At 40.7% G+C, this 24,105-nt stretch overlaps 1 protein-coding gene across 3 annotated transcripts in view; it reads left to right on the plus strand.

Annotated features, from left to right (window-relative positions):
* The window catches only part of LOC121330509 (mastermind-like protein 3), a 132,158-nt gene that overhangs the window by 62,622 nt on the left and 45,431 nt on the right, over positions 1–24,105 (plus strand). For all 3 annotated transcript variants that reach the window (XM_041277091.1, XM_041277075.1, XM_041277083.1), the window contains one exon: positions 21,023–22,645. In XM_041277091.1, the coding sequence (XP_041133025.1) occupies positions 21,218–22,645 (1,428 nt within the window). In that variant the 5' untranslated portion in view covers positions 21,023–21,217. The remainder of the gene's footprint in view (positions 1–21,022; positions 22,646–24,105) is intronic.

A 24,105-nucleotide genomic window follows, 5' to 3' on the forward strand; every position in this document is an offset into this window, starting at 1 on the left:
CTTTTGACAGTTTTTTGGTCAGTATGTGGAAAACTACATAACAGTATGTAACTCAATATGTTAACGTAACATTATTCAGCGGGTTTCACAGATGAAGCAAAATTAGTTAATACTATAGGGTGATGCAAAACGTTTGACCATAGCTGTACAATTTGTGCAGTAAGAATGCATAGTTTGCATTCCGCTTCTGTATGTGTGACAAAACACTGCAAGCATTTCCGAATAAACAGTATGCTGTGAGAATCTGTCACGCTTAGTCATGCCGCCTTCTCTAGTTATTTCTCATGCTTGCAGTCAAATAAAAATTCACCAAGCTGATGGAGTATAATTATATTGGGAGCCAGAATTGTACTGGCTCTTGTTTTAAAAAGATCATAAGTGCACTTCAGTGTTTTTAAAAATACTTAAGAATAAGAATGTTCCTTCAGCAGCTCGTCATGTGTTGTAATTTAATGCTACAGGGTGTCTTAAGTCACATGACCACTTCACTCTGCTGCTGTGGAAAAAAAAAACATGGAGGCACTAAGCGAGGGCCAGCAGTACTCGCAGGGATGCTGTAGTTCTGTTTTTTTTTTTTTTTTTTTTTTTTTTTAGCTGCTCCCTATTGTCACAGTTCATCATGAGGAGCGGAATTATGCCCTCTTGAACAGGGGTCGGCAACTTTCATACACGGACACACATGTCTGTGGCAAGAGTTATCAGTGTCCGTGGCAGTGAATATGTCTAACACACATACACATGTAATTGGATGTAACTTCTGTTTTGTTTGTCCGTGGAAAATGTTGTTTTATTTTTTTATTTTTTAAATGTCAGTCACACATGGTATGGTGCCTACTCCTGTTCTCGACCCAAGGTGGTTGTTCTAGCAAAACTGAAAAAGTTAAGTTTTATTTCCCCATAAACTAATAATTGAATATAAGTAAAAAAAAAAAAAAAAAAAAAAAAAAAAACATTGAGGAATAAAATGGATTTTAACCAGTTCTTTTAGAAATAACAAAAACATTCTCGACCAGTTTTCGCTCCTCCTACACTGACACCTGTGTAAACCAGTTTAATGCTGACCAGTGCTGGCTGCTACTTTGGTAGGCTTCCAAACTGAGAGAGAATTAATTGTTGTTCTGAAGGACTGTCTCCTATTTCACTGTTGTTGACTGGTGTCTGAAAGCCTCACCCACATACCGGGAAGGGGGGGGGGGGGATTGTAAGGGGTCGAAGAAGTGAGGAGTTGAGAGTGTATCTTTTGCGCTCTCTCACAATTTCTACATTTCAACAGCATGTCACTGATTGCTTTTGTCAGTGAATATTGTGTTTGAAAGTTCTTAGAAAATGGCCCAATATGTTAACTGCTGAAGAGACTTAACAAATTTAAAGGGGCCAGGGGGATCTCCACAGCGGAACCCCCTGGGGTCGTCTCGGTCAACGGAACCCCTGCTGATGTTGAAGCTAATCTGGGATTGGAGGCTCCTCCTGCCCCCTCTCTTTCTGTGTAAAGATTTCCTCTCTCTTGTTTGTACTTGGAGAGCTACTCCAGTTTCTCTTTCGCTCTGTCAGCAGCTTTGAAATTGCTGATGGTAAACACAGAGCGCACACACACACAAGTATGAAAGCAAACCACAAAGTAAAAAGGAGCTGGAGCTTAGTAAGGAGGGGGCTGCTCTTAACTTGTTTGCGAAACCCAAACAGGTCTAGAGTGTGGAGGCAGCCTGAAGTGTATAATTTTCTCTAAGTCCTGGATGAGGCACCAGTTCACGCTTCAGGCATGGACTGTATAGCAGGGAATCCTGCGTCACTTACCACATGGTAAAGTATAGCAGGGAATCCTGCGTCACTTACCACATGGTAAAGTATAGCAGGGAATCCTGCGTCACTTACCACATGGTAAAGTATAGCAGGGAATCCTGTGTCACTTACCACATGGTAAAGTATAGCAGGGAATCCTGTGTCACTTACCACATGGTAAAGTATAGCAGGGAATCCTGTGTCACTTAGCAAGTGGTGTGAGGTTGTCCTTGTGTGTGTGTGTGTGTGTGTGTGTGTGTGTGTGTGTGTGTGTGTGTGTGTGTGTGTGTGTGTGTGTGTGTGTGTTTTTTTAACCCTTTGCTGCCCAGGGTATGTTTCCTTATCAATTTAATGCATATTTTCTCAATTTCAAATACATTGGACACTGGGCAGCAAAGGCTTAAGCTGGCAGGAAGTGCATTTCATTTCACTTGCTTGAAGCATGGAGCAAAGTGGCCTTTTTTCTTTCTTGTTTTCATTTCTTATTACTGACAGCTGTTTATTAGTCCCTATTCTATCTCATTACTTTGTTTTCTGGTCGTTTTTGAGATCTGTTTCTCCGGTATTATTTGTAATCATTTTGTTTTTCTCTGCACCCTGTCTGTGCCTCAAGAGTTTGAGTCGCCTGTTACTTTTGAAGACTTTTATATAAAAACACTGACCTCAGTGATTGGAAACATCATACAATGTATGAAGTCATGTATAAGTAGTGTTCCGCGTTTGCGGTTTATTCCGAATTTTACAAAAAAATTACGAGATTATTATTATTTTTTTAACTGGACGTGGGTTTTTACTGAGTTACATCTGATTTTTGTCTGAGTATTTTTCTGGTACAATTTTCTAGGAAATGCACAGGTATTTTGATTTAGAATGCTGTTTTATTTTGACTCTGGCATTGTAATTAGCAGACCTACACTGTCTTGGGATACAGCAGACGTTTAGACGTCAGAGGATCAAATAACGTTCAAACGTGGTTCTCCGATTATGTTGGCCAATCAAAGTCTGATTATTGTGACAATTGCTGGGCATAGTTACCACTAGATGGAAAACTAATCTGATCAAAAACTAAATTGAAATACTTGCACAAAAATATAGTATTTTTAGTGGTTGAGGAATAGGGAGAAAACATAAATCCGTTTACGAATGTTCAAAAGAAAATGAGTGTTTCGAAGTATACAAAAGCAAAAATAGCAGAAGTGGGTCAGGTGAGGCAGAGGATGACAAGCAAGACAAGCAATCCATTTATGTGGCTTTTACACGCGCTTTAATAAAAAGAGAGTGCAGAATGACTGTGTTAATGAGTCTGTCAGAGCGCTGTGCTTTGCCGGACAGCCACCGTTTATTGCAGAGAGGTATGTATTGGTGACTGTGCGAAAGTACTGTCTGTCTATCAGCTAAAACACTGCCTAATGTCGACAATCTTATTCATAAATATTTGACAGAAAATGGTGATGCTTTAGTCGGTAAACTTATGGAACACATTGATGGAAATGTCCAGTATGATTTTTGACGCGTCTCCTGATGGCTTGCGCTGCCAGTTCTGTCAATTTTTTCTTTTCTTTTTATGATTTCAAAGCGAATAAACTTGGTTTGTTTTGTGTTGATTTACGTTCATATCTTCTGTAGATAGTATTTCCGTCAGCACAGTGCTTCGTGGCTTCGAGTTGCACAGATTTTGCCAACATACATGCCAGGGGCAATATTAATCCGAAACCAGAACTGCTACGCATCATATTCCACATGTGAAGTGTGTATACTGAGATTTTCTCCCACAGTGTTTCAATTAAAGATTCCTGGATTTTTTTTTTGTAAAAGGTAAAAACCAAAAACGCGGAACACTATGTAGAAAGCATGTTATTGTAATGCCATGTGCTGAGAGGTTGCTTTTAGTTTTGTTCACCTGCAATTTTTAATTTATTGCTTGAGTCTCTTGTATCATAGGAATGAAGATAAATACACAAACAAATTGCCGCCATTTCAAGTACGAAACGTAACTATTACTGAATGAGTGTTTATCTCCTAAATACACGAATTCTGAATACTTTATACTGATGCTGCTCCTTTTGAGACTGTGACTGAGTCCTAACCCCGCCCCCGAGGGATCAAAAACACTGCAGTGACAGATCTCGGCACCATTTTTCCTTTCAAGACTGACAATTGGACCCTGTTCAGATTGTTGCTTATATATGTCAGGTCCAATTTATTTTCACATGCGCTGTTTATTTTACATGCTCTGTTTAATTAATTTTTTTCATAGTAAAACAGGTTTAAAAGGCAGTGCATGGCAAAAGGACATCAGTACTACATCTGCAGCCAAGCCCCACCCCTTGTTCGCTGCATTTTTCACATACCTCTTTATAGACGAGCATACCGATAAATCCGTTTTATCACCAAACTCTTCAATAATGCGATCCAAGTCATTTATTTTATTACTATAACATCTCAAAAAGCTCTGCAAATGTCTATGGTATTATTTGAGCGCTGGATATGGAAGCAGCTATCTCCTTTGTTTCTATGTTCTAAGCTTACTGTATATATCACAAGCAGCATCAATTACATGTAAATAAAACAATGTGTATTTTTATTTAAATTATAAAAACATGATTATTGTTCTATATAACATATTTTTTAAAATACATGTGAATGTTTTATTCCATTTTTATGGATTACCTGTAAGGATTTTCAATAAAATATAAGCTAGTAGCTATAGTGACATCACCAGTAAATTGTGCAAATTAGTGCCATCGAAGGATCGAACCTTCCTTCGGTAATGTGTTCTAAACCTTCGAAGGTCAAAATGTACCCTTCGTTGCAGCTCTAGTCTCAGCTGTTCTCTCTTGCTTTCCATGCTCTAAGCCTGATATCTGCTATTAGCTACTGTGTTGCTGTTACTATTTCATGTATTGTGCTACTATCATGTATTGTGCACTGTTATTATTTTTTGTATATATTATTTTAAAACTGTATAGCATGTATTATGCATTTCTTTAATTTAAAGTATTGTGGATTTTCTTATTGTTACTGCATCTTGGAAAGCGGGTCCGAACTGACCCAGTGTTAAGAACACTGAACCGGTGCCAAACTGACCCCGTGACATATCCACCAAACCCATACTGAACTGGTACTGAACCGACCCAGTTCCAAACAGGTACCTACCAGGTTCTGAACTAGTACCAACCGGTTCAAAACCAGAACCCACTTGTTTAGTTTAGTTTAATTTAGTTTAGTGTACCGAACCAACCCGGTGCAGACCCAGTGCCGCCCGCAGGCAGCATTTGGCTTTCCCAGGCATGGGTGCCTGACGGGGACAAAACACGACTGTTGGACGCCCTGGTCACTTCAGGGCATACGTTTGGTCCCATGGTGGATGAGATGCTGCAGCTCTCTCACTGTGGGGAGGAATCCACTAAGGAGCTGCTTCGTCTGTGCAAAGACAGAAGGCGCAGGCGAAACAGCAGCCCTAGGAGTTTGCTGCTACTTCCCAGGGCCCCTTCTCAGGGAGCCATCTGGACTTTGGTGTCGGTGTACCACCAACAAGCATGGTCCTCCTCCCTTTCGGGTGTGGCTACATTAGTTACAGACCCACAAGATGCCACTGTAGTGTCTCAGGAGGTGACAGCTCTGCTTTAAAAACAGGCTGTTCGCATGATAAACCCACTCGAGATAGAGGAAGTACTCAACTATCTGGATGATTGGTTAATTTGTGCCTAGTCTCCAGCTCAGGCAGAGTCCCACAGGGACATTGTCACTGGCCACCTTCAACCCTGTTCTGGGAGAGTTTCGGGAGAGCGGAGACAGATGCCTCCCAGGAATCAATCCACTGTCCCTTCTGGTTCTCTAATAGGAGGCAGGGACCCGTTGGGAATAGATGCCTTGGCACACCTACCTTACTTCCGTTGTGTCTGGGACTAAATCAGGCAGGACCGGGCCAAGGTGCTCCTAGTCACCCATTTTGGACCAGGAGACCTGGTTTTCAATTTTGATACAGCTCCTGAGCGGCCAGCCATGGAGACTGCGGACATGCCGCGCATGCTGGGACTGGCATCTAAACAGCAGGATTTGAGCCATCTGGGTCTCTCCAACAGGGTTATTGATGCCCTACAAAATGCTAGGCAGTGTCCATGTGTTCCCACTATGGGCACAAGTGGGGCATCTTTCAGACGTGTCTGCCTCATGGGTTTGACCCCACGACTTATTCCATGGCAGTAATATAGCTAATTTTGCTGGACCTGTTTGACTAGGGGAAACCCTTCCACATTAAAGGTCTATCTGGCTGCTATATCAGCTTGCCATGTTAAGATTGACTCGGTCTCCCCAGGAGCTTGCTTCCTGGTGGTGGCTTCGGCCACCTATGAGGGACATTGTTCCTCGTTGGAGGCTAAATGTGGTGCTTCTGGCACTCATGAAGCATCCGTTTGAGAACCTGCAATTTGCTGAGCTGAAATATTTTTTTTAATTTAAAGCGGCTTTCTTGCTTGCTGTCACCACCGCAAAGTGGATAAGTGAGGTGCAGGCATTCTCTATCGCGAAAGCCTGCTTACTTTTTATAGAGGCCAAGACAAAGGTTTGGTACAAAGCAGCTTTGTATTCAGGATTCGGGTCTTTAGGAGGTAAACAGCCATTCGGGAGTAGTTACATTTCTTTGTCAGGGAACCAGGGTTATGTTAATTATTTAATGTTTTCATATCAGTTTGTAGAGTATGTTTGGTGTTCTCTAGCTCTACATTCTAAATGTCTGCAAGTTTATTCTGGCCCCTCCTAAAGTCATACCATTTTTAGAAATGGGATTGGCTTCCTAAGACTTATGTCTGCCTGGCCAAAGATCTAATCACAAATTACAAACCACCAAGATATTCAATTATTTGACTGGAAATAGTAAGCCAAGGACCTCCGTGTTGTTGTGGCCTGTGGCTCTCAGATTTAATCTTACTGTTGTCAACAGACAAAATTCAGCCTAATTCCAAGGAATTGCCTCCTTCACATTATTCAAGAAAACTATTTATTTAATTAAAAAAAAAAAAAAAATTTGAATTTAACTATTGGGAATAATAATAATAGCAAGCTGTTGACAGATATGTCTTTTTAATAAAGATAATACATGGACATAATAAGTGACAGACAAAAAAAAATTGTTTTTGTATTTAATAGCAGTTTAAAAAGGCTATCGCACACTGTGGTGACTCTTTGCACAAAATGAGTGACAGTGGTGACTGTTGTGGTTGTGTCAGTGTAGGCCTCTGCCTGCAGACCCTTGACGTATTTGCTTTGGGTATAATGCTCACACATTTTAATAAGTGTCAGTTTAGTATGAGCCGTCTGTTCTGCAGTGACGTTTGCGCTTTATAATTGCGGCGCCAATCTCTCCTGTGTCTATTGTTTGTTACGCTCTCACTGGGGTGTTTGTTGCACATTCCATTTGTTAGTCAAATTACCGAACATACTCGGAGGTTGAGAAGTTTATTGTTCGGTAGAGGTAAGAGCTAAATTCCAGCTAAGTTAGATAAGAATGGAAGGAATATGAAGAACAGGAAATGGCCATTTGGCATGAAAAGCTTGTCTTTTCTGCTCGCTCTCCTCTGCATTTTCCTGCCACATTGCTCGATTCTAGAGAGAGTTCTGTCTTGAAAAGGTAGATGTGCAGTGAGATCTCTGGCAAGCAAGACACCACTTGCTTAACTTAACACCGTGAGATTTGTCCACCCTGGTTTTAATTTACAGTTCATCTTTGCTGTACTCTTTGGAAGAAGCAGGACGGCATGTTTAACTGTGCTGCGGCTTCTCAGTTTGGCTTGTCTATAAGTTTATGAAGCAGACTTGTGCTGTTATGGTACACAGTTTATTGCTTGATAAGGATTACCTGAGGGCCGAGAGTCCAAGCAAGGAGAGAGTCCTTACATCTCGTCCAGTCAGGTTTATTAGGACAGGAATACCTCTTGGACAGAGTGGTACAAAATTTGCAATATGGAAGGGGTGCCAGACTGGGTTCCTATGCTGCTGTGTATGTTGACTGACTGGTCAAAAGCTCTCATTGTTGCAGGGAAGTCCCGTTGGCCCTAACTGTAATGACAGGAAGACTGCTGTTTGTTTGTTTGTTTGTTTGTTTGTTTGTTTGTTTGTTTGTTCGTGCCAATGTTCCAATCTTCATATTTGACCTTTTGTCACTGACTTTTAGTCTTGACTCAGGGTTTCTCATAACAGTTGCTCAATTAATACTTTTCTAGTGCATTAGTTGTAAAGCTAGATAATGCATTGGCTATAGTTTGCGCTCTCAGCATTCTGTTAATTTGGCTGTTCCAATGGTTCAAACACGATTTTATGGTAGGCCTGCCTGAGCTTTCCTTCTGATGCTGTCCTGACTAGCCAAACTATTACGCTCAAGTTAAAAGCCTGGAATGGACCAAACTGCTACAGTATGCAAAGGAGCCTAGCTTCTATCCCGACTCCTTTGCCAGGTCAGGGATGGAAAGCTGACTCCCATTGTATACTGTTGTAGTTTGAGCCCAAGTTTTCCAGCCAGAGCGATCCCTTTCTGTGGCATTTCATGGTATAACCTGGAATAACTTAAACCATCATGGGAGTACTGTTTTGCAAAGACATTTTATATAACAAATATGTAACATACTTTGGCCAGTTAAATGAAAAACAAACTGCTTTGTCCTACAAGGACCCCCCTCCAATTTAGAAAAGGTGCGTTTAGTTGCTACGGCAGGGTTTATTGGTTTGCTTTTGGTTCTTTTGGCCTTGCCCTGCACGCTCGCTTTTTGCCCCCACCCACCTCCTCACAGGCAGCTGCTTTATCCAGCCCAGAACTTCCTGTGGTCGCGAGTGTGTGAAGCAAGCATTTCTCATATCCGACACAAATATAGAGTGCGAGGATCAGGTTACTGAAGTTGTGTTGCTGTCGTTTGCAGGAGCTTGTCTGTACCTTAATATAGTGATCCAGCCCCTTACTAAGATCCATAGCTTTCTGCTCGTAAGTGTGGTGACAGTGTGGCCTGGTGGTTAGGGGAGAGGTACTGATGCAACATCTACGAGATTCTAACCTTCAATTGACTTTGTAGTTCCCCAGCTGAAAGACAACAGTAGGCCCCCAACAAGCAGGTTGAGTGCAGTTTATAAAACAGCTTTTGGAAAGAGGGGGGGGGGATCCCTAGTCTGTTGAAAACAGGACATAGTCTATCTGAAAGGGAAAATCAGTAACCATGAAGACTGTACCACCTGTACTGTACAGTACCCTTTCTGTGGATAGACATTCTCTCTATTGCTGTGGTTGCAGCTGTTTCTAGGGGGGGTTGTCTTTTTGCTACTGATTTTGTGGCTGTAATCCCAGAACTCTGCTGTTCAGTGTGGCTGCCCTTCTGCACTGTGACAACACAAGGGGTTTAAACCAGAGCTGAGGCAGGGACATGAGCATGTCTAGCAGAGGGGTCAGTGGGGGAGTGGGTGGAAGGAACACACAATTTTTTTTGCAAGCCATCCAGCTGGCAGCTGACAGCTGATCAGAAGCAGGCAGTAATCAAGGGGAAGACCACATATTCCACAGAGACCCCAGTAGAGGGCCGTGTGGAGTAGCCTGTGACGGAATAGAAGGATGTTTTTTTTTTGTTTGTTTTTTATGTACCAACCTATACAACATGTAGAATATTTAAAAAAAACTGAAAAGAATTTATACATAAAACAAAATGTGTTCCTTTGACCAAAATACTTAGTGGGTGAAATCATCATGAGATACATTTTAAACACTTAATTTCCGATGATGTGGCACAAATACCGCCCATTCTACTGGTATATTTTTCTAACTAGGTTTGGGATCAATTCCTGTTTTTCAGTTTTTTTCATTTTTAAAGTAATTTTCCATTGGATTTAAAAGTGATTGGTAATTGGAACTGGAAATTGATTTTAAAAAAAGGAATTGGAAATGGAATTTGAATTGACCCCGACCCTGCTTATCACCCAGGAAGGTGCTCATTGTGTTCATGAAATGATTTAGTTTAACCACTCACTGAGCTCATGCTCCTTGCAAGGTGTTGGTCACTTCATTTAAGCTTGTTTTATGCACAATATTTTCCTTGTGCACTCAACCGAATAGACATATCATTGGCTTCCCAATTTAACTGTTTTTTTTTTTTCTGCTACTGCCTGTTCCTCAAGTTAAAATGTAATTCATAAACAATATACTCCTATACCCCTTTCACACAGACGAGTTATGATGGCTCAGAACCAGCACTGAGGCAGCATTTTGGTCTGTGTGAACTGCCTATACCATCACAGAGCCGTCATATTTTATGAACCGTCTTAACTCTTGTGTGAAATGCTATGCCGGCACTGAAGCACTATAGTGGGGGTGGATAGAAAGTCAAGATCCCACGTGATTGTATACCGGACGTGCTTTTCTCATTGGTGTTTGTCAGATTCCACATCTTTTTATATAATATATACTCTGAGCACACACTTAAACTCAGGGGAGACGTTTAAGGAGGACACAGAGATGTTTTGGACTCCTGTAAGTGGATTTTTCATGCACTGGGCCTGCAATGTATCCAGACAACTTTTAAATAATCAAGAAAATCACACAGACTCATTCAACTTGACGTTTTAACGAATCAGAGCAGTATTGGTACTCCTTCGGTTTATTCAATGCTTAATAGATCGAGTGGTTTGCAGACTGCCGGATCCTAGCTAATAGGCACCCTGGGCATTCCCGAGCCTTCACAGGTAACAGCATTAACGCTTCAATACATTTATGGTTATAACATGTTTTGCCCTTAGGTCATGCTTGCAAAGGCTTATAGCAATGCATCAATATGTTTGAGATATAAATGCAAAATGGTTCTTACCTTCCACTATATGGAAGTGTAGTTGTAGTATATAACGTAAAAACAAGAGCTGTCTTCAAAGGCAGAGACTTCTGAATACGACCAAACAGCAACTAGCTTTTTCAGAGATCCTCAGAGCATGGACCACACAACTGGTAGTTAGCAAGTTGAGTGATGCTTGACTGCAGTCTTGCCTGAACTTTTTTATAGAATTTCTCTGCTTTGTATGTCAGAAGACCTAATTAAATCTTGGTTTGTTTTACAACCCTTATCTTTTAAGTGAATAATAGTCAAAAAGTGCCAGTAACTCCTTTAAAATTAATTGGATATGATCTCATGTCCTACCCCTTTCTCATTTCCAAAACATGTGAGGTCAATTTTTGAACTGATGTTATTTTTTTCTCCGTACCATGGAGTTTCTTAATACAGCATACAATTGAATAACATACAAAGATAGAGAGAATACATATACATAGAGATTTTTGTATAACACCTACTTTGATTATTTCAGTCTGGGTTTTAAAATATATTTCCCTTTTCAATAGGCTGGCTTTGTTTCATGTGTTTTAACAAAATATTGGATAAAGTCTGCTTGAAGGTTCGTGGCAAACTTTTAAGTCTATAATTTATTTTCATTTAAGTCGAGGCTATAGAAAGTTAAATGTAGTAGTCTCATATTAGCTTTTTCAATTCTTAAACTAAGCTTGACATCCCTCTCTGTTTCTAAAAATTCCCCATTCAAGCAGGTTTCAGACACCGTGATTACCTGCCAAGGTTAGTTTGAATTAATATGAAACACTACTGTCAGCACTTTTCCAAATTCACCGCATGAAGTCATGCTTTGGCCAGATTCAATAGACAGCTTGGACCGGTATCCCTACAGATAAGAGGTCCACATTTCAAGCAACTACCAAGCTCTCATTAATTTTATAACATAATGAGGTAGTGGACATTAATGTTGTTTTTCTTGTTCTTCTCTTTAGTTAATTTAAAGGTTTGTACATAGCAAAAACCTTGAACTGAGGACAGTGCTTGACCAGCAAAGTCTGCTTCAGTTGCCAAGACTAATTTTTTCCTTGTCTTAGCCATGCCAGGCAAAAGCAAAGTTACCAATTAATTGTATTCCTTCAGTAAATCTACTGTATATTAAAGTTATTAAATACAGTATGCAGTGTATTGTCTTATTTTCAACCGTAACAATTCTTATGTTATAATAAAACATGTACACTTATATGATACCTGTGTGTAGCGTAAAGACTACTTTTCAGATCAAGCTTACTTTTCTAAATAAGAAACTTGACTATGGACACATTCTTGAGCCAATTAACTAGATGATCATTTTCTGTCTTTTCAGTCTTCCTGCAACAAGACTTCTATTTTTTTTTTATGTCAGTGCAACATATACAAATAAAACAGTTATTTTTATTTTAACTTTACTCACACATACTGGCTCTTTTCATAGAGTTTATTATTCTTATAGAGGCTCTGTGTTTAGTTTCTAAAGTTATTTTTTTCTGTAAGTGTCCAGTTGCCTCGCTCATGCAATACTATTTTACTCAGGCAAGCAGAGCTGAGGAGTACACTGCAGTAAATTTGCTGACCAAAAAGCTTGTAGCTTTATGCATGTGCCCAAGTTAGTAAACTAAGTAGCAGCTTTGTATTAAATTATTTCACTTTGAAACTTAAGTTTCCCTGTAATAAATACTTCTATTTTCTATCACAACAAAACTTAAATAAATGCAACACTTCTTTTTAGTTTTAAATGTAACTCTGTCCAACAGTTGCTTTTTCTTTTCGTAATACAAAAGACTGTGTTTTTGGCTCACAAACATTATCCCAATTAAAGTCGCTACCTTCCTGATAAGAACTTGCACTGTAGGCAACTTTTCTAATTTAATTAATGAAATGCCGCTTCTGCCTTTTCTCTCAGGGCTGTAAGCTTTGGCACTGGTAGCTCTCAGTTTAGTTCATTTCACAGGTATTTATGATCAGGGTGACCCCAACCCAGCTCCTCCTTTACTCAGACTTTACAATGATTTCTATAATAATAATTTCTACTGTTAAACTAGAATAAACAGGAGTATATAATCCTACAATATTCTCATAGGCCAAAGCAGAGTATATTATAAAAAAAAAAATTCTGAACAGTGTGTTTTAACAATTCATTTAGTATTTCTGCTAGCTTTATATTCTTTAAAACAGTACAGTTATTAGAGTATTGTAACATTTGTTGCAGTTTCACAAATGTTCAATTTGTATCCCAAAGATCAGCCTGCTTTCAGCAAGAGTGACAGTCTTGGGTCAGTCTGTCAAAGCCACCACAGTCTTTGAAGCCTGATACCTGCAAAAAACTTAAACCTTGTTAGCTGGGCTCCCATCTTTACATTCTTATTCCTATCATCAGTGGGGAAACTCCAAAGAAATTAAGCTGTTTCTAGGAAAGAGCCATCCATCTCTGCCACACACATCTTTGACTCAAAAAAGGTGCTTACACCTTGTACAAGGGAAGACGAGTTTTAGGGTCACTCGTGACAGGTTAAACCTTTTATTTTTTGCAAATACAGTGCAACGGCTGATCAAGAACGAGGTAGCAATTAGAGTCTGGAGTAAGTGAAGGAACTGTTAACATCACGGGCTGACGAGGAGGTGAATTCACAAATAGAAGGGAAGGTGCGTAATGCTGTAATTTATGGGCGAATCGCGGTTACCATGAAAATGCTCTGACTGACAGGTTTGAAATTTGTACTCTCTTTGGCTGTGTGTGAGGGTTATAACAGTATTACACCGGTATAGATTGTGCAGTTTCGTGCTATGTGAATGGGTATTCTAAATCAATTTTTTTAATGTCTCGGCAGTGGCATTTGTGTGTGAAAGTGGTGTTTTCAATTGCGCCGCTCTAGAGTATACTATTTAAAACCGGGTGGGATATTACACCTTTTAAATTGCTGTTTAAACGAGCAATTTTAGCAGTCCACTGCAGTTGGCAAATACTCATTAAAATGATTCTCAATGTCTGTATTGCTAGAGAGGCACAAAAAAGGAGAAAAAAACCCTGAAGTGCTTTAATAAGATTTGTTATAAGAAAAAGGTTGATACCTATGGAGTAGTGAACTCCTGCTTGAAAAACCCAATGGCATAGGCTTTGTCTCAGCAGATCGCTTCTTGGTAACTAGAATTAAAGTAAAATAAAATGAAAAAAATCTTTGTTTTGGTTGAGTAGCTGCCTGGAGCCTGCAGTAAGAGTTACTGCCCTGCACTTTCTGTAGTAAATAAGCTTTGATGCTGTCAGGCTGCTTTGTGGACAGGGAAATCAGTGGAAGCAAGGAACCCCGCCCTTGTGTTAGAGAACTCACACAAATACAGGATTCATTTTAGTTTTTGAGAAATTAAAAAGAAGTGCTATACAGCTTGATGTGGGAAATCCTGATGTGTCTTTCTCATTGTTATGACACCGTCTTCCCCATTACCCAGAAAACCTGAGGTGTTTTTGTATTGAAAAACTAAAAAGTATAAGCTCTGTAAATGGCAACCTCCGTCATGGTTTAAACCGATTTGTGTTTCTTAATTTAGAGTTTGTCAAAGGGCGCAGGCCACAAGGTTTTTTTTCAGTCCCAGGTCGCTTGCATTTCCAACCCATGTTATCTTAAGAAGAACATAAAGTTCACAAACTAGAGGAGGTCATTTTTGGCCCATTTTGCTCGTTTTTGGTTGTTAGTAGCTTGTTGATCCCAGAATCTCATCAAGCAGCTTCTTGAAGGATCCCAGGGTGTCAGCTTCAATATAATTTACTGGGGAGTTGGTTCCAGACTCCCACAATTCTCTGTGTAAAAAGTGCCTCCTATTTTCTGTTCTGAATTCCCTTTAATCTCCATTTGTGACCCCTGGTCCTTTTTTGTTTCTTTTTTCGGTTGAAAAAGTCCCTTGGGTCGACATAGTCAATATCTTTTAGAATTTTGAATGCTTGAATCAGATCGCTGCACAGTTGTCTTTTGTTCAAAGTATGTGCAATTCTTTTAGCCTGTCTGCATATGACATGCCTTTTAAACCCGCAATAATTCTGGTCACTTCTTTGCACTCTTTCTAGAGCAGCAGTATCCTTTTTGTAGCAAGGTGACCAGAACTGAACACAATAGTCTAGATGAGGTCTTACTAATGCATTGTAAAGTTTTAACATTACTTCCCTGGGTTTAAATTCAACACTTTTCACTATATAGCCAAGCATTTTGTTCGTCTTTTTTATAGCTTTCTTATGGATCGGTATTACATTTGCAATTCTCCAGTCTGTCGGTACAACTCCTATCGCAAGAGACTCTTGCATAATCTTGGTTAGCGATTGGTAAATAAATCATTGAGTACTACTGGGAGGATCTCATCCTGTCCAGGGGATTTGTTTATTTTAAGAACTCCTAGTCCCTTTAATACTTCTGACTCAGTTATGCTAAAGTTGTTTAAAACTGGATAGGAACAGGTTGACATGTGGGGCATGTTGTCCATATTCTCCTTTGTAAAAACTTGTGAAAAGTAATCATTTAATATATTTGTTATTTTTTTCAGATCTTGGTTCTCAGTGAGTCAAGCACATCTTTCAAAGGTGCTATGTGCAGTAGTTGCAACGTTGTTGTTTTTGGTCAGACGGTGACACCTTCAGATGCCATTTATTAAAAATGTTATCAGTAAAACCTTTTCTTTGTAATCTGTGCTGTAATTGCGCTTATATGAAAGTGAAACCGATAAACGGCTGAGACAAAGTGACATTAACATGACACGGCTGGGCTTTACGCTTTTGTGAGTACAGATTACAAGTAGATGAGTCTTGTTGGGTTTTTGTGATTTGTTTTGTTTTTTTACAGCTAGGAAGATTAAACAGCAATATTTAGCTTTGGAGAAGCCACAGATGATTTGAATTTTATTCTGGGCCTTGCTTTAGTAAGGGTATGAATTTGAAATCCAGCACACTGGCCTCTTGTAAAGCAGCTGAGATCTGAATAAACGTGTCACAGTGCTCTTTCCCAGACACTCCCCTGAAACACAAAGCAGATCGATTCCAGCCTGTCCTCAGCTAGCACTGCTGCAGTTAAGCCTCGTGCCTCTACGTGAGCCTGAGCCAAATCAGATTTTCCCTTTAGTCTTTGAGTCAGATTTTTTTTCTTCCTTTTTTTTTTTTTTCCAAGGGCTTAGGTGGTACACATGGGACTGTGCAGTAATTGCCTTCCCGCACTGAACTGCTGATACCTTTATTGGATTGGCGTAGGGTTTCAGGGAGTGTGTTTAACACGCAGTCAGCCACTGCAGCAAACAGAGCTTGTGTTTAAACAGCCGCCCATTAAGGCAGCAGCCAGGGAAAGCTGGGCCTCTTGGAGAAAAGGGGAAAGGCATTTAGCAGTGTTTAGGCAGAGGCGGCACCAATCAACAAGAGGTAGCAACATCTTCCTCAGTTTCTCTACAGTTACAGTGATTGCCAGTGAGTGCTTTCCCTCTTCCCACCCCTCCCCTTTAGCAGCAGGGGAATGGGGAGGGCTGACTGGCAGTGCTGTGGAGCCTGGACACGTGCAAAGCTCATTAATTCTCATTACATTAGTATTACAAGTGGTCTTGCTAATACTGAAGGCGTGTATTCCCAACATACTGACATTAACACTTCCTGTGCTCTAACACATAGAGGAGGAGTTGTCGAATGGCTGAGTGGTAGCCTAGCAGACAGCCTGGCAGAACTGTACTGAGTAACTGCCTGCCACAGTGCCAGGGTTAGTGGTATGAGCGATTTGTGCACAGCGCTGTGAAATACAGGGAGACTAAACTAGGGTACTCCACTAGATAACCCTAGTCGACAGCTGTAACTGGGCATCTGGAATGAAATTGGGAAATCACAATATAGTATTTGGAAAAAGATTGCCTGTATACTATAGTGTAATGCAGCATTTTGTCTCTTCAAAAACAACAAATAGTTTATAATAGAATATTATTTTGAATTTGTTCCTTTTGAGCTTGACTAAGGTATCCTCTCTTTATGCATTAGTATGTATCCTCTCTATATACATTAGTGTGTATCCTCTCTACTCATGGGACTATACTTAATATAAAGATCAGCTCACCAAACACTAAGGTACCTTCCAATCAGGGGCGTAGGCAATCGAGGGAGCAAAAGTCAGGAATACAGTAAGAATTAAACTCCCATTGAGTCTGCACCATATTACATCTTCTTGGAGGATAATCTAAATCTAGTGCTAGTATCTGATGTGCTACCAGCTTTGTGTTTTGAGGCAGGCGGCAGGGACAGTGAAAACCAGCCTCAGTGGACCACACGGAGGCATGGGGTATTGACTGACAGTACCTCCTGTCGATAAGCAAGACCCAAGGTCTTTGCAAGTGAAAAGCGGAACATTTTAACACTGATTTCCAGTGAAACTCAGCTTGATACAGGCCAGCTAAATCTAGATTTGAGGACAAGGGCAGAGAATTGTATAATCTAGTGTGTTTTGTTCTTGAGAGACACTGTCACTTTTCCTTTTTTTTTTTTGGGGGGGGGGGGGGGGCATTCTAACATATCCACAGCGGATCGCAGTTTACCCTGGATAGTTCAGTCTCTGCTGAATTCTTTGTCTGTTCTCCTTTACACAGCGCTGTTAAAAAGGCGAGCGCTGTTTTTGCGAACTCACCGGAGTTACATTTCATTTTGGACTACCCACCGACATGTGCTTTAGCACACATGATTCCCTGTTATCTTAAGCTTCAGTCTCTCGTCTCCTGTATGTAAAATACCTGGCATTCTCTCTTTTTTTTATCCTACTTACACTAAATTGAGATTACAGCACTCTGACATTGCGTGGAAAATAATATGAATGTTTCAGGAGAAACACCAAATCTAGCTGGCTGCAGCAATAGCAGGAGTGGTATGCAATGCCACAGTTTTGTGAAGGTGGCAGGGGGGCTGTTGTCTGCTGTACAACAGCGTGCGTTTATAACATGTTCGTAGCGGCTGCAAACTTTTTCAAACAGTTAAACTATTTTTAAATGGTTTAAACGCATATGAGTTCTTCAGGCTGGAAAACTGCTTGGTAGGTTAGCAAATGGCTAATGCTACAGATACATATTTGGCCTATTCCACGTGTGCTACAGTTTGGAGCACACCCTCCTGCATTATAATGTAGGCTGAAAACTTGGTGTAACACATATTTAAGTTACATAGCTAAAAGCTTCCAAAAGGAACTTTTTGTTTTGAGTTAAACTTATAGAGTGATTTCCAGAGTCTTTAATGTTGCTTTAGCACACAACATGGAATGGGTCATTTATTATGAACTGATGTAAAAGCAGCCCACAGCCTCTGCAATTAAATGGTGATCTGTCATTCAAGCTACTGGTCTTTAAAACCAAGAGGATTCGGTTATATCTCTCAAATGGACCAAGGGGAGGTGGGGTGTAAGTAAAGGTCAAGTATAAGATACATTCTCATCACGTGAGGTGTGAGTTACACAGTTCTTCTTTTTCACCTACCCTGGAACCCTCTTCTCCATCACTTATGGGTTACATATCATCAAGGTTCAAGGAAAAACCTGCTCAGAATGTGGTTCACTTGAGCTGAAATTACCATATTGGGCCCAAAATATAGAAGGGGGTGGAAAGTTACTTGCCCACGGTGTGCTGCTTCTGTTTAAAAAAAAAAAAATATTCACTGTCAAAATGAAGGACAACCTCTTTTAATATGTTGGGTATCCCTGTGGAAATGCTGCCATTTTTAATAATATTTACATTAAGATGGATGGCCACCATACTGTTTCTTAAGCAGTAAAGCATACAGCCCTTGACTATTGTGACTTCTATGGTAATCCTAGAATCTAGTTTTCCTGTTGTCTGGTGTTTCAGTCTGGCACTGTAGGTTGTCATGGCTAAAACAATTTAGACTGGGCTCAACGGGACACTTGTACAACAAAATTTACTTTCTATTGGCTTACTTACCAGTAGCAGTTTGAGTCCGTTAACTTTAAACCGGAATTGGGCTTCTCACACAAAGGTCTTTATTAAATCATAGTTAGTCCCCAGTGTACAGTATAGCGGAGGTGACCAAGCATGCATGCAAACTCTAGTTTTACAGATATCTAGAGAACTGCTTACTCAGTTTTGATGGGACTTGCTTAGCACATCGTTCTTTAGCACCAGATATTGATTATGGAAGCGGTGTATCTGTAGTGAGGCAGAATCTTTGAGGCATCTTTTCATCAACATAAACTGTTTTTAACTGTTTTTTTTTAAACCAAATTCATTAAAAACAGTGCTGTCCCTTTTACAAAACAAATGTATTCCAATATTTTTTTTTTTTTTTTTTTTTTTTTTACATTTGCAAAAATGTATTGGTTATTTAGTGTGGCTTGTATTGTAGAATCAGCTTTATCACCTGTGCAAAAAAATATTTTCTTCGAGAAATACAATTAAAAAAAAAAGCATGTCTTGCACTTGAGAATTGATACAAGGGGAATCTGCCTGCTATTATTTTAACAAACATCCCTGTCCTGTGAAACATAAATATTAAAATATTCATGCACACGTTTTGATAAGTTGGTTTTATTGTAGTATCGGACCAAATAATCAATAATGGCTTTAATGTTACCGGTCATTTCCTGTGCATTACTGGCATAGTTGTCCACTGAAATCAGTGTGGGGGGGAAGGGCCATGCAACACTAGATCAGGAGGTTGCTATAACAACGGCACCTCAGTGGTGCTCTTCTCTCTGACAAATGAATTGCTGCTGTTGGTGGGAAATGGAGCAAAAGCAGCTACTTTAAACAGATGAAAGCCTTGCCGACAATCTGAAGTACTCTGATCCTTCCCTAACATTGATAGAGACAGCAAATTAGATTCCCTCTACCTGTTTGTGTGCGCTACAGGCTGCATTAATATTGGGGTGGGGGATGACAAGCAAGCATATTTTTAATGCTTGACCAAGTCAGAAAACAAATTATAGAACAATAACCCCAGGTATGGACATCAGGATACCATTGTGGTTGTGGGTCTTTCTTTAAATTGTGTCCTTGTAAAGTTTCATTGAGATTTATACACCAAATATCTGCAGTATTACTGTATAGAACAACTGTAAAATTTTACAACTGAAAAATCTCTATTTAATGCCTCAATACAAACAGCTGTGGGATTCCCTCATTTTCTGTTGATATTAAAGACATAAAAAAGAAACATGAATTTATGTGGAAAGGAAACACCAAGTGCATTGTTGTGCCTCATTCTGTGCCAAGAAAACAATTGTACTGTGCTCTGCTAGAATTGATTGTTTTCAAAATGGATAAACCTCTTTATACACAAGAAACATTTTAAAGTGGAGCACGTCTATATATCTTGGAATTAATCTCTTTTTTCATTTGGAAAGGAGCCATTAATTGAGCTTATCTGGGTCTATGGTGATGAAAGGTATGCAAAGTTAGAAGCTCTGTTTGCATCTGGAATAAGCACCCATCTTCTAATGTGGGGGTCTGAAGTGTAATTAATACAGGGTGATACAGAGATCTGTAGTTTAATGAAGCTGCCGCAGTTATTATTCAAGCCATGCCAGAAGATACCGTAACTACCGTATATAGTGAGACTCTGTCAGTAGTTTTTCTCCAACAGTGTGTGCTTTTTATATTAAATGAAAAGTCTACAACTGTAGATTATAATTTAAGAAATGGGGGACATTAAAACTACTATTGAATGCTTTTGCTGTATTTCAGAGGTACGGTAGCACACATAAAATGCAGTGCAAGCTTTAGGACAGGGTCTGCACAAGCTAGTATCTCCTCATCCTTGGATAGTGTCAGCCTTGTAAGTCTCTTGAGGTTCTACCAGAGATGTCAATTTAAACCTTGAACATCTGCTATTGTTAACACGAAGTATGAACACAAAGATGCCCTGATAATGTTATAGTCCATGTGGCTTTTCAAACTGAATTCTTAATGTAGTTGATTTGTTTGAGAACAATAGATTGTTTGTTCATTTGATTCCTTGCAGAGGGTTTAGTCCGGTGTAGCAAAATACATTGCAAGTCTGTCGCTAACACTTCAGTGTGGATACACAGCAAATTCTGTTTAATTATTAAAATAAATTACGAAAGAGGCTGTATTATAATAATTGCTTGTTGAAGTGGACAGAATGAAAGTCGATGAAGATTCCTGTTCTGCTTCTAAATTACATGATTAATTGCTGGCAAGGGAAGAGAATTAGCTGTAAGGATTGTGGATAAAACATAGCTAAGGGCCTCCATACAGTATCTACCACATATGAGATCCTCCACAGTGGAATATTGCCACATCATGAGCTACATGATTCTACTTGAAAATAACTGCAAAAAACATCTTTAAAAAAAAAAAAAAAAAGTTTGAAGGCACACACTAAGATGACTACAAAAAATGACCATTCTAATTTCCGTCTGTTGTTTTTCTTTCAGCTGCAAGAAACTGTGAAAAGAAAACTGGATAGCGCGCGGTCGCCTCTGAATGGGGAGCAGAATGGCATTTGCGATGGGAATTTTTCACAAAATACCAAGAGGCTACGAAAAGAGGGGCCCGGCGGTGGCCTGGACTCGTTGGCCAGTTTACCCAACAGCTTGCCGCCAGTGCTGTCCGTCTCGCCTCTCCACCAAATGGACATCAAACCCACGCTGCCCATACAAAACAGTGGTGGCAGCAACAACCATGTCGCCGGCCGGCCGGATGACTTGGGCAAAAATGGAGGCTTGACAGACATAAAGCTGCAGGTCAATGGCACCTTGGACTTGGACGATAACTTCAATCTCCTGCAGAGCAAGGACATGAAGCAGGAGCCCCTGGATGATACGTCAGGGATCGAGTCTTCAGATACTTCACTTTCAAACCACAACAAGCTCTTCTCGGACATCAATCTCAATGACCAGGAGTGGCAGGAGCTCATTGATGAATTGGCCAACACAGTGCCGGAGGACGACATGCATGACTTGTTCAACGAGGACTTTGAGGAGAAGAGGGAGGCCGAGTTTACCAGGCCGGCCGCCCAAACCCCTCTCCCCCAGGAACCCCCCCCTCATCCTCCTCCCCCTCCCCAAAGCATCAAGAATGACCCTGCTCGCTCACCCTTCAGCATACCTATGGGCTCTCCACAGGTGCGGCCTTCCTCTTCTGGTCCCCAGTTCACCACGGCTTCCAGCAGTACCCCACCACATCAGCAGCCCCCCCCTGTATCGATGGCAGTAGGTTCACCGGCAAACTGTGTGGCCCGTTCTCCACAAACTCCCAACCAGGCCCAAGCACCCAGGCCTGGAAATGGCTTTCTGATGAACCAAGGCCCTGGCGTGGTAACGGGTCCTAGTTCTGGTGTGGTTGCGGTAGCGGCGGCTGTGGCAGCATCTGGTCAGGGCGGTGGTATTCCAGTTCCATCCTCCACTCCTGACTTGTCTCCCGCTGAACAGCTGAAGCAAATGGCAGCCCAACAACAGCAAAGGGCAAAACTCATGCAACAGAAACAACAACAACAGCAGCAGCAACAGACTCCAGCACCTAACTGGTCACCCGCTGGCCCTCCAACCAGTCCGTATGGGGGGGCATTCAACCCCGACAAACCAAATAGCCCAATGATGTACCCGCAAGCCTTTAACAACCAAAACCCTATGGTGCCTCCCATGACAAGCAACCCTCAGAAGGCCACTATGAATAACTACCTCCCTCAGAACCACATGAACATGATCAGCCAACAGCCAAACAGCATGGGCCAAAACACTATGAGTAAACAGCAGGCCGCCATGCTCTCGTACAGCAACACTAAACCCCTAACCCATTTCAGCGCGCTGGACCACATGGGCCAAAGGATGACGCCTCCCATGGCCAACCCTAATAAAAATCCCATGATGCCATACATACAGCAGCAACAGGCAGCCCAGCAGCAGCAGCAGCAGCAACAGGTGCCCCCTCAAGCCCAAGTACAAATGTCGACTCCGACTTCCCACTTAAGCGAAGAGCAGAAGCGCATCCTTCTTTTGAAACATAAAGGCCTACTGAATCAGAGCATGTCTTACAGTGCAATGCAGCCTCACAATCAGGTAAGAGCAGATGTTGTCCTTGACTTTCATGATGGAATGACCCCCCCCCCCCCCCCCCCCAACCCATCTGTGGATTTCAAAGAAAACTAATTGAAATGCTTAATATGCTGGACTGTGTTACATTTAAGTGGTACTGGTGTAAATTAAAGGCGATGATTTGTCCTTTAGTCAGAAGTGTAGTTTACTGATTTATTTACTTTTTCTGTCTATCATTTAAAGTACATAGTGGCCCAGAAATATTTACACACAAGTAATTCTGGATTGTTCTCTTAACCAGTTTTGGTTCTGGATAATTGTAGGAAATCCATGCACAAAAGACTGAATTGTATCTAGTGAGTGGTATATCATTCTGCATTATGAATCTTTATATAGACAACAGGCATTTTGAAAGGGTGCCACACAGTCAGGTGAGCGTAGGTTCATGTCTTGGCTGTGCAGAGTTCTGGTCTTTGTTAGGGACTCCATAGGAAGCTTACCCACAGGTTAGGGAGGAAAAATGTGCAGGTAGTTTCTCCTCACCGTGCTACAGACATCTCCTTGGGAGCACAAGGCAGACACCTGCAAAGCTGGCTGTTGTCTTACAGTAGTAGCTCGCAGGCATCTACTTTCAAGCTCCTGTTTGTAAAGAGACAATTAACTTGGTGCTAGAATTGAAGGACGCCCACTGAACTTCAGTTCTCCTGAGCTGTGTAGGGAATTGCTACGGTGAGGGACCGTCATTGCACGTTCTAAATTGGGGAGATAATCTTGGATAAAATAACAAGGGCTGCTTTATTGGTTATTGTAAACAAGCAGATTCCCAGAAGCTACCTCCCACCAGAAAATATTTTTTAATACCTTACAGAAGTTGTGAAAGTATAGGAAATATCCCATTGAATGTCTGTCACAAAAGTCAACAGTGAATATACTAAATAGATATGTTTATTGAAGTATACTGAAGTGTTTAATATCACTTCAGAACACCCAACAATAAAGTAATGTGTGTTCATTGTTTTAAAAATGACATCTCGTACATAATAAATGAAAGAAAGTTCTGACTACATGTCTTGCTACCAGATATCAGAATTTTGGCCCTTGCTGCAGTAGGCCATTTCACCTGTAGAGTGAAACCTTGTATAGTGATTCCCTGCAGCCCAGCTATGATTCTATACATGCAATGCCTACCATTCTATATTAATAAAATGATAATTTCAAGGATGTTCCTGCTGCTGGCCTTAATCCACTTCATTTTTAAAGATGCATCAGTCATTCGATCAGTGTCTGATCTTTCTGTCTGTCCACCTGGGGTACATTTAAAAAAAAAAAAAAAAAAAAAAAAAAAAACCCATGCTCTCATAAACAGATTAAAATAGCAAGAAATGTAAAATGCACAAAGAATATCCACTCTGCCCCGGTATAAATCTGTGTTTGTCTTTGCTTAAGCAAGCCGTGCCTGTAGCCGCCTGCACGTGTCGAGGCTT

Source organism: Polyodon spathula, chromosome 2, assembly GCF_017654505.1.
Source record: "Polyodon spathula isolate WHYD16114869_AA chromosome 2, ASM1765450v1, whole genome shotgun sequence".
Taxonomy (NCBI): domain Eukaryota; kingdom Metazoa; phylum Chordata; class Actinopteri; order Acipenseriformes; family Polyodontidae; genus Polyodon; species Polyodon spathula.